Source organism: Erigeron canadensis, chromosome 1 (genome assembly GCF_010389155.1).
Source record: "Erigeron canadensis isolate Cc75 chromosome 1, C_canadensis_v1, whole genome shotgun sequence".
Taxonomy (NCBI): Eukaryota; Viridiplantae; Streptophyta; class Magnoliopsida; order Asterales; family Asteraceae; genus Erigeron; species Erigeron canadensis.
This window is the reverse complement of record NC_057761.1, coordinates 4,781,568-4,795,055: the sequence shown is the minus strand read 5'-3', so window position 1 is coordinate 4,795,055 and position 13,488 is coordinate 4,781,568. Positions and strand designations below refer to the sequence as shown.

The 13,488-nt window shown below is 33.1% G+C and overlaps 2 protein-coding genes across 3 annotated transcripts; one reads left to right on the top strand and one right to left on the bottom strand.

Annotated features, from left to right (window-relative positions):
* Positions 1-1,165: 1,165 nt before the first annotated feature.
* LOC122609192 (calmodulin-7) lies at positions 1,166-2,954 on the top strand. The gene is made up of 2 exons (XM_043782253.1): positions 1,166-1,287; positions 2,320-2,954. The coding sequence occupies exons 1-2, from the start codon at positions 1,212-1,214 to the stop codon at positions 2,691-2,693; spliced, it is 450 nt and encodes a 149-aa protein (XP_043638188.1). The 5' UTR covers positions 1,166-1,211; the 3' UTR covers positions 2,694-2,954.
* A 1,515-nt stretch (positions 2,955-4,469) lies between these two features.
* Positions 4,470-11,826, bottom strand: LOC122611281 (transcription factor TGA2.2-like). Of its 2 annotated transcripts, none has more exons than XM_043784285.1 (9): positions 11,608-11,826; positions 10,087-10,227; positions 9,856-9,921; positions 9,460-9,519; positions 8,153-8,230; positions 8,021-8,072; positions 7,571-7,842; positions 5,947-6,192; positions 4,470-4,936 (listed from the first exon to the last, which is right to left on the bottom strand). In XM_043784285.1, exons 2-9 carry the CDS (start codon positions 10,153-10,155, stop codon positions 4,790-4,792), a joined length of 990 nt encoding a protein of 329 aa, XP_043640220.1. In that variant the 5' UTR covers positions 10,156-10,227; positions 11,608-11,826; the 3' UTR covers positions 4,470-4,789. The 2 variants fall into 2 exon arrangements, with proteins under 2 accessions (XP_043640220.1, XP_043640228.1); XM_043784293.1 differs by having other exon boundaries at positions 10,096-10,227.
* Positions 11,827-13,488: the final 1,662 nt, after the last annotated feature.

The following is a 13,488-nucleotide window of genomic DNA, read 5'->3' as shown; positions in this document are numbered from 1 at the left end:
CTAAATTATATACATAAGTGTATATATTTTTTGATTTTAACTTTTTAATATTGAACCCAGGCTAATTAGCTAGTATATTATCTACTCTAATAAGGGAATAAGATGTGAACAGTGGTTTTTTTGTCTTTATCTGCACATTGAAGATAAATAAAAGAATTAGCAACTATTAAACATAAAATGGATTTGGTTTAGTGGTTGTTTTCTATGCCTTAAGGGGTGGAGGTCATAGGTTCAACCCCTCCCACCTTTTTTGTTTTTTTAAGTTTGTATTTAATAGTAAAGTCTTTACAATTTGGTCTCTCCTTTGTTTTTCTCTTTACTTTTCTGTCCTTCCTGTTTCTATTTTATTATTTGAACCCCCTAACCTTATATAATTTGTTTTTTTTAAATCTTTTGTAACATCTTTGTTTTTTTAATACATTTATGGTATACTAATATTTTGTCTTTTTTTTTGTATTTTGTCATTTTTATATTTTGACATTTTTAGCATTTTATTCTTTGTAATATAATTTTTTTAACTTTTTAAATTTATTATAACTTTATTATATGTACTTTATAACAATGACATATGTGTTGTCGTTTATGATGTTTTAACATTTAGTTTTTTTTTATATATATAACTTTTGTTTAATTTATTGTTTTTTTTGTCTTTGTATTATATAATAGTTTTCAAACACTTTGTAACATTTAAACTTTTATATAATATTTTTTATAAATCTGTATTTTTTTTAATATTACATTTGTATATTCATCATTTCTTTAAGTTTTTGGTCTTTTATAAAAAAAATTTGTAAAATTTTGTTTTACATGTATGTTATCAAATTTTTTTTTTTTTTTCTTTTGATTTATGCGTTTCTTTATAATTTTTTTACGAAAGAATAGTATTTGATAACGCAGACATTTTCAAAAGCCGATGCCGCCCATCAGGCGGCTCGAGCTACCTAGTTAATAATAAGATTGAACGTTAAAAAAAGAAATTAATAAAGCGGAATATGTGAAATACAAATTGTTGTTTTTAATTAAAAAAAGGTTCGGTCGTTCCCACTCGGGTCGGGTCACCAGAACACCCTTTTTCCCTCGATCTTACCTCTCCGTATCTTTATATTATACCATCACTTTATTTTATTTTATTTTTGTCGATTTAACAAAACACAATTCTCAATAATAACAAGAACAAGAAGAAGGGGGCAAAAAAAAAAAAAAAAAAGACAATGGCGGATCAACTTACGGACGATCAGATCTCAGAATTCAAGGAAGCCTTCAGCCTATTCGATAAAGATGGCGATGGTCTCCTTCCCTTTTCCCATATATCTATATCTATACCTATATCTATATGTATTAACAATCGAATCTGTACACAGTTATTATCTCTACATATATCAGATCTGGATTTTGTTCTCATTCTATATTTTTAGGGTTTCCATGTTTAATCATATCTCATATTTGTTTTTGCTTTTTGTTATTAAATAATTTGACTTATTTTTCGGGTTAGGTTTATAGAGTAGGAGATTAAGTCGTTGTATTAAATAATTCGAAATTAAATGTGATTTAGATCTTAAATTTGTTAGGGTATTTTGCTTGATTAGTTAATGATTCTTTCGAACTTGGCTCGACGCGATTAGTATTAATATACGAATACCGTTTGTTGACGATACTTTTAAACTTGGCTCGCTTGATATTTTTTGTGCTCTGGTGGATTAAATAGTATGGTGATTTATGATTTTATGTAATTATGCACGTACGTGAAAGGTGAAATGTAAAATGACGCTATTTTCACAAAAAAAAGCTTATTTAATAAAAGGCCTAACTGTTACAACCGCGGCCTCATGTACACGAGACACTTGTATTAAGTTTAGTCACTTCTCTATAACATTCTGTGCGAGTAGTTGGAGGTTATAAATCACTTCTGCATGACAATTTTAACATGATGTTTTTAACGTTTGTGAGGCGAACCTTACTGATAGGTGCGGCTGAGGCTTGCCTTTGAGCCGCCTTTTTGTAAGGTCGCCGCCCAGGGTATGGTGAGAAGTGTGCCGAGGCGTCTTTGGCACACTTTTTAAATCAAAGAGTGAAGTATGTTAATGCTTGAGGCCGTTTCGTGAGTGTAGCTCAAGTTCACTTTTACTCGATTCAAATCCAGTTGATTTTGGTTTTTATTTTAATTTTTGAGGTAGTCTTAGACTCTCTGGTAGCTTGTTTAGTTCTCGAGTTGTTTACAATCCTGAATCTACCATTCACCAATGCTATATTTGTGTGGTCGTCTTTTTTTTTTCTTAATCAATGTTCCATTGTGGTGATGATTTATGCACTATAATTCAGGTTGTATCACTACTAAGGAACTTGGAACCGTTATGAGATCGCTGGGACAAAATCCAACAGAAGCTGAACTACAGGACATGATCAATGAAGTTGATGCTGATGGGAACGGGACTATTGATTTCCCAGAGTTTTTGAATCTTATGGCTAGGAAGATGAAGGACACTGACTCTGAAGAGGAACTTAAGGAGGCTTTCCGTGTGTTTGACAAGGATCAAAATGGTTTCATTTCTGCAGCCGAGCTTCGTCATGTTATGACAAATCTTGGCGAGAAGCTGACTGATGAGGAAGTTGATGAAATGATCCGTGAGGCTGATGTTGATGGCGATGGCCAGATCAACTATGAGGAATTCGTGAAGGTCATGATGGCAAAGTGAGAATCTTTGACATCAAACCCATCTTTTTAAGAAAGAGGTAAAAACACGATCAAAACAATTTCAGTAGAAGTCGATATAAGCTTTTAAAGTTCGGTATGATCCTATTTGTGCTTAAACATTCAGCATATGCGTAAAGTTTGTTGGCTACTTTTTGTTTAACTTGTTTCCATTTATCTGTAGTTCAACTGTCATTTGCTTGTTTGCTCTGTATCTTTGGTACTAGTTTTGATTAGTTTCTTATTGCATGCCATTTTCTTTCTATTTTGCAATTGCTTATAAATATAGATCAGTTTGGTGTTTTTTTCTTCTTGTCATCGTTATTCTATGCTTCATGGTTCTCTACGATCTTCCTTAACACAAGTCATATATGCGATGAATTGAGGCTTGCTGCCATTTGGTCCGACAACTATAAGGATTCACTCTAGAGTTTACAACCAGATAATTGTTTATTGTGTACATACTTAAGTATATAATGCCGTCGTATGAGTTATCTTAAAGATACCTTGTTTTTATATCTTTACAATATTGATATTATTTTTTGTTCTGGAAGGTTTGTGGGTATTTCAGTAGACTTCTTATGGAGGCGGTTCAAACGTTGAACTAGCAGTGTGTTCTCAGTGAACCATATTGGAATAAAATGTTTGGTTAGAAAGTTGGCTTTAGAATCATTTCAAGTCAGTTTTCTGCTCAGTTTAGATTATAATCTGTTTATATGGCTCATCAGAGTAAATATAAAGCTACTGTATGTCTTCATTTGGTTTTGTAGTTATTAGATATAGAACTTCTTGGATTTTGGGTCAAGAGTGTGCTTGCAAAAGTGTTGATATAATATTGACTTCATCGCAAGCATTTTGCGGCAATTGCTTGCCGGTTTTGTAGATTTAACCGATTATTGATTGTGTCAATATTTTTGTCCTTGTACGAGCGTCACAAAAAAAAATATAAAAAAAAATATAAAAAAAAAAGAAGAAGAAACGTTTACAATGCATTGTAACTCGGGGACAATTCATATGATAATTTGTTGATTATGAATAATTTCTTTTAGTAGATAGCAATGTTAACTTACAATATAGATAAAAAAAACTACTTATTGTAAGAAAATATCAAATGGTCAAAAGTTTCATAAATTATAGCATACTACAATGGAACCTTCATAAGTTAATACTCGATAAATTAAAATCTCGATAAAATTAATAATTTGTCAAGTCCCGAAAAAAAGTATCGTAAATTAACACTCGATAAATTAATAAAATATCTTAACCCCAACATTAAAAAGGTGTAACCTTTAATTATAACAAATGATCTCAATATTAGAGTTGTTTCTTGTTGCCTAAATTAACACATTGAAAGAGCAACCAACGCATCTAAAATCTGTTTCAAACGGATAATATCCTACAGAAGACCTTCATCGCCTTAGTGGACTTCTGTTTAAAACAGATAATATCCTACAGAAGACTTTAATCGTCATAGTGAACTTACAGTGTCCTACACTTGTATGCAATGATGTTTGTGCAAGTCCATAATGGTAAATTATAATCGCCGATAACTTAGCAAGACAAAGATTGCAAATTGACACCATTTAATCAGAAAAGGATAGAGGTTAATTTACATGAGTATTTACGCCCAGAAAATTTTCCAAATAGAAGTGCAGGAAAAAGAAATCTTGTAAACGATGTTATCTAGTTGTAAGAAATACCTCTTTCAAGTCTTCCACGCCCATTTGACCCATTACCAACCCACTTGTTTTTTAATTACACGTCCAACAAAATACTATCCTATGCAAATATCAAGTCTTTCAAGCGTATAAAGTTCAATAATTACAACTTCTCCAAATATAATGAGCATGTAAAATGACATGTGACAACTCACAACTCTTACAATACATATCTAGAAATTTAGTCATTTCATGACTAAAACTGAATACCCCTTTTAAAACATTCTGCGCAACAATAAAATTCTGCTATGACTAAATGATCGACAACAAAAAAAAACAAAAACCTACAATTAGACTTGGCTACCTTTTGCCTTTAGCCACCTGTGGTGGGACTGTGGGAGCATATAAATGAGTCAGAATTCAGAAATATTGGAAGAGAATATCATTCGCGGGGGCGTGCAATCCATAATGAACTAAGGGCCCGAAGACGTGAGAAATAGTCATTGATGGCTATAAGTGCTCTAGCTGATTGGCGTGTTGTCAATATTCGGTGCATTTGTTGCAATGTTTGTTGCCTCAAGTTGTCTGCCTGTTACCACCACCAAAGTATTTTAAGACCCATAAATGTGCCAGTGTGTTTTAACTTTTAAGGTAACCATGGTTAAACGTATCAAAGGGTCGGATAATGGGTCAAAAGGGGTAAGTTTTAGTATAGGTAGATAAAGACCGAGTCAGGAAACCTGTGCCCTTTTTGCATTATTTATAAAGTATATGTGGTAAATATGATTAAAAACTATGCTTTTACAAATACTTTCTTATTCGAATGTAGTGGTTCAGAATATTGTATCGGTTAGAATTTAAAAATATAGTCAAGACACTATCTACCTCTTTCATTCATTTGACATGTTTCCACAGTCAACCTTTTTACCTTATTCGTTTGACCTGTTAGATATAAAATATAACCACTGACCCATTGAGAATAAATGGTTCAACTTTACCACCCCTAACTGTGGTATTTAATCTTTTCGGGCCAACTAATGCATGGTTTATACAAACCTCTCCTACTTATGGTCCAAGAAAACTATAGGTCTTTATGCATGCTCTCAAAGAAATTAAATGCAGCTAGCAGGAACCAAAGGTGCAATCTCATGCTAATGACTGACCTAGTCCACAACCCTTGGATGTGTGCTAATGGGAATAATGGGCAGGCCATATATATAACAATCAAATTTGAGTTGCAAACTATAGGTCTTTAGACTTACTAGGACGGGTCAAAAGTAGCTGCATCATATTAGTTGATACAACAACGGTTTTTTGTTCATCTTTTATTACACATATATACTTGCTATAAAATACTCATAGGGATAATTATCTATTCAATGATCTACCTATCATGAACAAAGAGGTAAGAGGTTGTAACAATTTTCCTGTACTTCAGGCAACTTCTAACCGTTTGGTCTATCACTTGTTTCTTTTTGGCTGACCCTGAATATAATATGACCCACTCTAGTGGCGTTGTGTGATCATCAATGCACGTGTGTGTGTGTGTATCAGAGAAAGAAAGAGCATGAATTAAATGCAGTAATCACTAATCAGCACCTGACGAATGAAGCCCTCAAGCGTTCCTAGTTTACCCATAGCCATCGCCATCTGACCCATATAATTTGCTACATTGCCTGATGAACCCGAGGGCACAAGTGAGCCTGCTAATGTCTCGGCTAAAGACTGTTGCAATGCATCCATTCCTTGTGATAAGGCGTCCTCTGCTTGCTGTGATGTTTGCTGCAAGCTATTGATGGCCAATAACTGCTGCTCTGTTAAGGGCTCCAACTGGGTTATCAGTAGCTGCAAGCAAATCATGATTATAAATTAGTATTTGTAATTTTATATACGCACCAAAAACAGAAACCCCCTAAAACTAATTCTGGTTTATCTGGTTTCTCTCTCTAGTTTTAAACACCCAATTCTGGAAATATAGTCCCTGCATTAGACTAAAAATGAGGATTTTTTGGTTTGGTACCTAGTGCCACATCCGAGGAATTTTCAGGAGTTTTATTGTTATTACCATCATTTGCAAAACTTGAGAAAGCCATAAGCTGATTATCAATTTCTTTTTGGCTGAATTTATCAACTTTACACATGTCACACAAGCAACAAATTATTACCCATGTCAGACGAATTGCACTATAAATTGTTGACAATCAACCTGTAAAACCATTTATGTTCTCTTGTTCCTTGTCAAGGTGTGTATAACTTGTGGTCTCTATTTCATATTCATCAATCTTATGTATTTCAGAAAGCAACCTCATCAATAAATGGCAAGTAGGATCGATGCAATTTTTGAATTGAACTAACATTCTATCACTATAATCTTAAGGTTGTAAGATGGTGAGTTGAATTGCATGTTAAAACAGGCCAATTCAGGTTAGACTGACCTAAAAACATTACTTTGTTCATCTCTTTTAATTCTTTGTTAACAGTTAATGTATAACATATATGTTTGATGCAGTTTCTCTTAGCAATCAAGTGGCTCAAGAACACTCGATTATTCAAAGACCCAAACCATATGCATCAATATTATTACAGTAGTAATCTGAATCTTTGGAAAAAGTAACTTAGGACATTGTACGCATTAAAATACACTTCAAGTAAATTTTAACTTGCTTGACTCATTGACTTTTAAGCTAATATATGTATTCGATTTATAAGATATTCATCAACAGTAAGGACATGTTGGCTAAGTAGTTAAGGACCAAAATTTCGGTGTTTCGGTCAAGGACCGGTATAGGAGATTTTGGTAATTTCAGTGGAATTTCGGTGGTATTTCGGTAAATTTAATTTTATGTAAAATATTATATATAATTATATATATATACCAAAAATATCACAATTATACACAAATAGCCGTTATATTAATTAAATACTTAATCTAAATATCAAAAGTCAAGCTTAAAAGTGTCAATACTTGATAGATTAGTGTTAATACTTGCGAAAATTAGTGTTTCTTCTGTTGTATTTTAAGTTAGGACAAAAATAAAAAATAAATAAAATCTGAAAAACTGGTATACCACCGAAATTTGGACCGAAATTTGACCGAAAATTCCGGTAACGAAATTTTGGACAGAAATCTTGACTGGTATACCAGTGGAGGACCGAAAACCGATATACCATTGGTATACCACCAAGATTGACTACATAGCATGATGGATGATATGCCACTCACCTTGAGGAGTTCTGAAGAACGGAATCCACCCAACCAAAGAAAACACCGTTCTGCAGGTGTTTTCCACATGCCTGATAGAATGTGGAAGACATCAGCCTTTGCAGCATCACCTTTTGTTCTGAATATTTCTTCATAATGTGCCACACATCCATCAACAATAGTACGAAGTTCACCATCAGCAGCATGTGAGCTAACAGCTTCTCTTAGCTCACTAATTCTCCGGTTTTGCTCTTCCAGCCACCGTGCATATTCAACATGGAAAGATGAGGCCCCTGCATACATAAACCAGTAGTTATATTTTTACATTTAAACTGGAACGCAGGGAGTACAAATTAGAGGGGCCCTACTGCACCCATGACCTCACCACCTTGGCTCCATCGGTGCTTCAAATATTAGAAATAAAACTTTATTTACAGAACATTTAAGACTGAAATGACAACATGGCCATACCATTTCCACTGGTAGATTGAGTTTGTTCTCCTGAACTTGAAATGTAGACGCCCTTTCAGCAAAGGAAAAATAACATTAAGACAAATGAATGTGCTTCAAGGGAGTTGTTGAAAAGTACTGGTCAAACCAAACCTGCTGCCTAGCTCGTTGAAGCTCTTGCTCAAGTTGGCTCAACTTCATTCTGCTAGTTTCAAGCTGCTGAACATATGCCTATAAAACCATCGAAGTACTTACATAAGTTCACTTCAGCCAAGAACTCTTGACTATGAGTGAAGAAATGTATAGAACTAGTGATGCTATAAATAGGGTTATCTGAAATGCTACATACCAAATAGTGCAGAATTTAATATGGCACTAGCTCAACAAAAATTTTAGTTCATGGATAATGTCTAAAATGCACTGTGCTAAGGAGAAAACAAAGAGAAGTTGTGGACGAAAAGTAAACTACGAAATTTTAGTAACAGTAGTTATGATAAGATCCCACAGCTAGGTTGTTCTCAATCTGGGCCAGGTCAGGTCCAGTTATTGTTCCTGGGCAGAAAATTAAATGGGCGGAGGCAGTTGACTGACAAGACACCAGAAAAGGGCTTGCATAATTTCATTATAATAAGCCCATTCATGACTTGCTAATTTTACTTCAATTCTTCACAACCATGCAAGGCAATTACTTTACATCTTGAAAAAACTTGCATAATCGTTGGCTTCCAAATATTCTAGAAATTCTATTGAGACAATGGAGGAAAAGACTGGAAGCAATCAAAGGTCAATGAAGGCGACATTGCTATTGACTTCTAAGGAGAGCATTCACCACTATACCTCTTTTTCTTATCCTTCTAAAGAGATATCAAGGCCCATGGGGATCATCAAAGATAAATATGATTATGATTCCTTTAGGATGCAGAATGACCTCTTACTGGTCACAAAGACGAAATATCAAATGTTTCCACATGGAAAAACCGGTAGCAACTTGATTGCTTAAAGTCTTCCACATGACTAATCTTGTACAATTTATTTTGGTGGAAACAGCAATGGTAAACTAAAACATGTTCTAACTATAGCACCTACACGGCTACACAGCGGCTGCTGTGATGCAGAGTCGCAAACACCTCTCTAACTCATTTAGTTTAACCAAGGCACTTATATATCTTTAGCATATAATCATAGAATACAGAGTTCCCTAATTCCCTTCCCCCCCAAAAAAAAAGACTATAATCAACTTTATACATTTTGTTCACCCTCATAAGTTGCCTGGCGGCTCTGCCACAGCCTTTAAACATAGCTAAGGTTTGCATCTTACGAGCATATCTTAACAATGAAGTATATCATATTGAAACTAAACATCCACCATCAGTTAGGTAAAATTGTAACATTGTGTTTCTAGCACCAAATCAGAACAAACATTCAAGATGGGAGATGAGTACCAGTGAAAAGATACTTACTTTCTTACGCAAACGACTTTTTCTTGCTGCTTCACGATTTTGAGCAAGCCTACGAAGTGTCTGAAATTATGATTTACCGTTATAATCAGACAGATAGAAAGAGAAACTTGAATGCTCGGCCGCATTGGACGTGCAGGGTTTTAAAGACTTGCCATGTACAATTATTGGTAATGCGATAATTGTGTCACAAAGTAGACCAGATTGTTTAAGTGTAACAACAATAGCGAAGTCCAGATGATAAATTAGCGCATTCTTCAATTTTGTTTTTCCTTCCCTTTTTTAATGAATTTCAAAATAGTGGATAGTGGATACATAGCAATCATTTTAGGATATCTTAAAAGAAGATATAGCATTGAAAAAGGACAATAGTAAATGAAAGTAACACAAACAAAAAACCTTCTGATCCCTCGATTTATCACTAGCATCAGAAACCACATGCCCAAGCGAATTACCACTATGAAACTGCATCAGAATAAACAATACTGGATATCAGCATAAACTCCATAAATAGCTTTCCAAATATTTTAGTGAAATATTATTGTAGATAACAAATCATAACACTTTCCAAAATGTACAACAACAGAATGACCTGAAAAGATAAGTTAACATTAAGTGGTTAAAGAATACCCCCATAACCTTATCATCGGTGTCCCCATCAGTGGAAGTATCGGTCATTGGACTCATCTCCGCCATCATGAACTTCCAATCACGAGCACGCCGTACAAACGTGAAACAGTATCGTATATCTTTATAGATATCCCACAGACTCTGCCAATCACAAATTCAAAAACTTAACTATTGAATCCAAACCTTAACTATGGTAAGTGTATGACTATTTGATGCACCTTAACCTGTATTTAGCAAAACCCTTTATTTTAAACTAGGGATTATTACCTATGGATGTAACTAACTATGATAAAATGTCTATGTTGTAAAGATCTAATAAAATGTCTATGTAATGTAATGAACTTTTAAATTCTGGTTATTAGATGTATCTGGTATATGTGGCAACCATATAAGCTGCCACGTGTAAGTTTTTGATTGGTCAGGTACATCCAATAATCGGGCTTTGAAAATTCATTACATGACATAGACATTTTACAAGATCTTTACATAACATAGACATTTTAGCATAGTTAGTTACATTCATAGGTAGTAATCCCTTTAAACTAACCGATAAATACATCTTGCAGGGTGTTTACTGTTTAGACTTTAGATGTCCAGGCTGATAGTGATTATCACTACTTGAATATTTAAAAACCGATTTTTTTGCACTTTCTAATCCTAGTACTTACTTAAAACACACAATCTTGTTCAGCTAATTATCAACTAGTGTGCCCGTGCAATGCACAGCGGCCAAATATGTTTCAAATTATTTAGCAAGGATACAACGATACACTATTAAAAGGTTGAAGCTGGCGTCGTCCAACGTCCGTGATGGTTGTTCAAGTGGGAGTTATAGGGATATTAATTATGCTACAAAGTTGATACTTTATTTGTTTTGGTGTTTTTTTTTATGTTGACTTTTTAATTAATAAAAAATATATTAAAATTTTGTTTTTACTGATTAATATTGCATTAAATTTGATTGAAATATTAAATGCAAGCATAAAATAGTAAATTATGTGTACTTAAAAAATTTAAAGTACATATTAATTTCTTGAAAAAAATTCATTTTTGACATTAGTGGCATATGTAAAAACCAACAAAAAATTACCCATATCATTTCCAGGCTTCATAATCAAGAAAACAATAAAATTTCAAATAACTAGAAGCTGAAAAGCATCGTAACTATGTCAGTTTTATGGACTTTTAAACCATCAAAATGTAGTTTTTAAGTGTTCTCACCGTATTTTTATTTTAAGATTGTTCTCATTTGATTGACCCATATATATATATATATATATATATATATATATATATATATATATATTATTTTTAAAAGTCAAAGTGCATAACTGTTTTGATAGTAAGTTATTAAAAATCTTAATGTAACAATTTGTAGACTTTAACGGTTACATATATCATAATAAATAATAATAATAATAAATAATAATAATAAAGATTGAAATATAAGATAATCAGCTAAGAATCAAATCAGATAAAGAATAGACAGAAAAAGGGAATCAAGAGGGAGTGCTTGCTTACAGAATTTGAGAACCCAAATTGACAAATGATGTAAATCTGAAAGATCAAAAATCACTGTTTGATTCTCTCTTCTTCTTTTTTAATTTCTTTTTCTTTCTTTGATAGTCAGTCAGTATGTGGTGTTGTACAATTCTTTCCAGCTTTTCATGAGAGAGAGAAAAATGAAAGAAAAGAGTTTGTTTTGACGATATACTGTTTGTTTATTTTCCTTAAAATCAATGAAAAATGTTTAAAAACAGGGTTTTGACGATTGTGTATTTTCCTTGAAATGTTTTAGGGGATAAATTATATACTGTTGGCAGTATATAACTCGGCTTCTGCACCCTCACAATCGGGGGTGGTTTTTATTTTTAATCACGTGTAAGTTGAAGAAGATGATGTTTGTGTGAGTAACAGTAGTCCTGTTAACATCATAATAGATTTTCCTAATGTTTTATGGTTACATTTATAGTTTTATTAAAGTTTTTTTTTTTTTCTAGCAGTCACATCCAAACGGATAGTATTTTAAAAAACTAGAATCCGAATGTATCCGAATAGGTAAATGACTGAAACCATAGTAAAGAAAATAAAAAAAGAAATGCCTCAAAAAGATGTCTCACTCTAAAAATAAAAGATATATCTTTTGTGAGGAAGCATCGTCACATGCTAGAAGAAGCTCCTAAATTTATTTTAAATGACATTGTATATATCATGAATCACAATGTGATTCTCAACGTGCCTCATGAGTTACCAACAGTTATTGATCATCATTTTGAGGACCAATGATAAGATGATGCAAGATTGGAAAGGTTCCAAACCATGAAAATCTTACCCGATATGAAATGCGACCTCGTACTTCTTTGGGATGAAGGTAGACATAAAAACTCATTCTCTTACCAGGGATTTCTTAAAGGGTTTATTCTCTTAAATCCCTATATAATTTTCATTTTGTCCCTTCCAAACCATCAAACTTTTTTATTTCTCATTAGGTCATTAAAAGTTCTCAAATTGTCTCATCTAGGTCATCGAACTTCCACCTTTTATATCGGCACTATCATTTGATTCTCAATCAATTTTTAAGAGATTTGGAGTATATGAGCCATAAATTAGTAGTTGTAGTTATGGGATTTATGACCGTGATTATGTTTTATTTAGGTTTTCAATTAAAAAAAATCCATTGATACTTAGGGATGCCAACGGGCCTAGTATGGGTAGAGTTTAGGTAATTCTAGATCCAGACCCGATTAAAAATCCCCTTCCAAGACCTGGACCCAAACCCGAATACGAACTCGAACCAAGTGATACATTTTGTAAAACTTAATAACATCATTTAGTGACCTATTAAGAATTTAAAAAATTCGATGACCTAGATGAGATAATTTGACAACTTTTAATGACATATTAAGGAACAAAAAAGTTTGATGGCCTAAAAGGGACAAAATAAAAAGTATATGGAGGTTTTAGAGAAAAAACCCTTTATTAAACCATGGTTCGTGAGTACCTTGAAGATGTAAAGAAAGTTTGGCCTAAATATTTTACTCATCAAATTTAGATCTTGAAATTAGGCAGAAACGTAAGCACACATTCCAAGACTTCATAAAGTCATGGTAGGTTTTGATCTAAACTAAACTCTTTTAAAGATTTAAATTGTTTAAAAGAGAGAATATAAAGAGAGTCAATTGCATTTGTGGTCATGTGCTGTAATCTAATTCGCATGCACAGTTCAAATTCACTTATTGTTGAGTCCAATGTAATTGTAAATTTAATGATGACAAATCTGATGCATAAACACTTAGTAATTTTTGAGTTTTTGTAATTTGATCTGGGTCAGTCTAAACTCACACAGCTTGCTATCTGTCTCTGACCCAGATCATGCTTCATATGTTGTAATTGTTATATATT

Excerpts from the sequence above, each read along its gene's own strand:
- LOC122609192 (XM_043782253.1), top strand. The coding sequence starts at position 1,212 with ATGGCGGATCAACTTACGGACGATCAGATCTCAGAATTCAAGGAAGCC. Across the intron at positions 1,288-2,319 it reads ATTCGATAAAGATGGCGATG|GTTGTATCACTACTAAGGAA; the intron begins GTCTCCTTCCCT and ends ACTATAATTCAG.
- LOC122611281 (XM_043784285.1), bottom strand. The coding sequence starts at position 10,155 with ATGATGGCGGAGATGAGTCCAATGACCGATACTTCCACTGATGGGGAC. Across the intron at positions 9,922-10,086 it reads CCGATGATAAGGTTATGGGG|TTTCATAGTGGTAATTCGCT; the intron begins GTATTCTTTAAC and ends ATTCTGATGCAG. Across the intron at positions 4,937-5,946 it reads TTGAGGGCTTCATTCGTCAG|GCAGACAACTTGAGGCAACA; the intron begins GTGCTGATTAGT and ends TGGTGGTAACAG.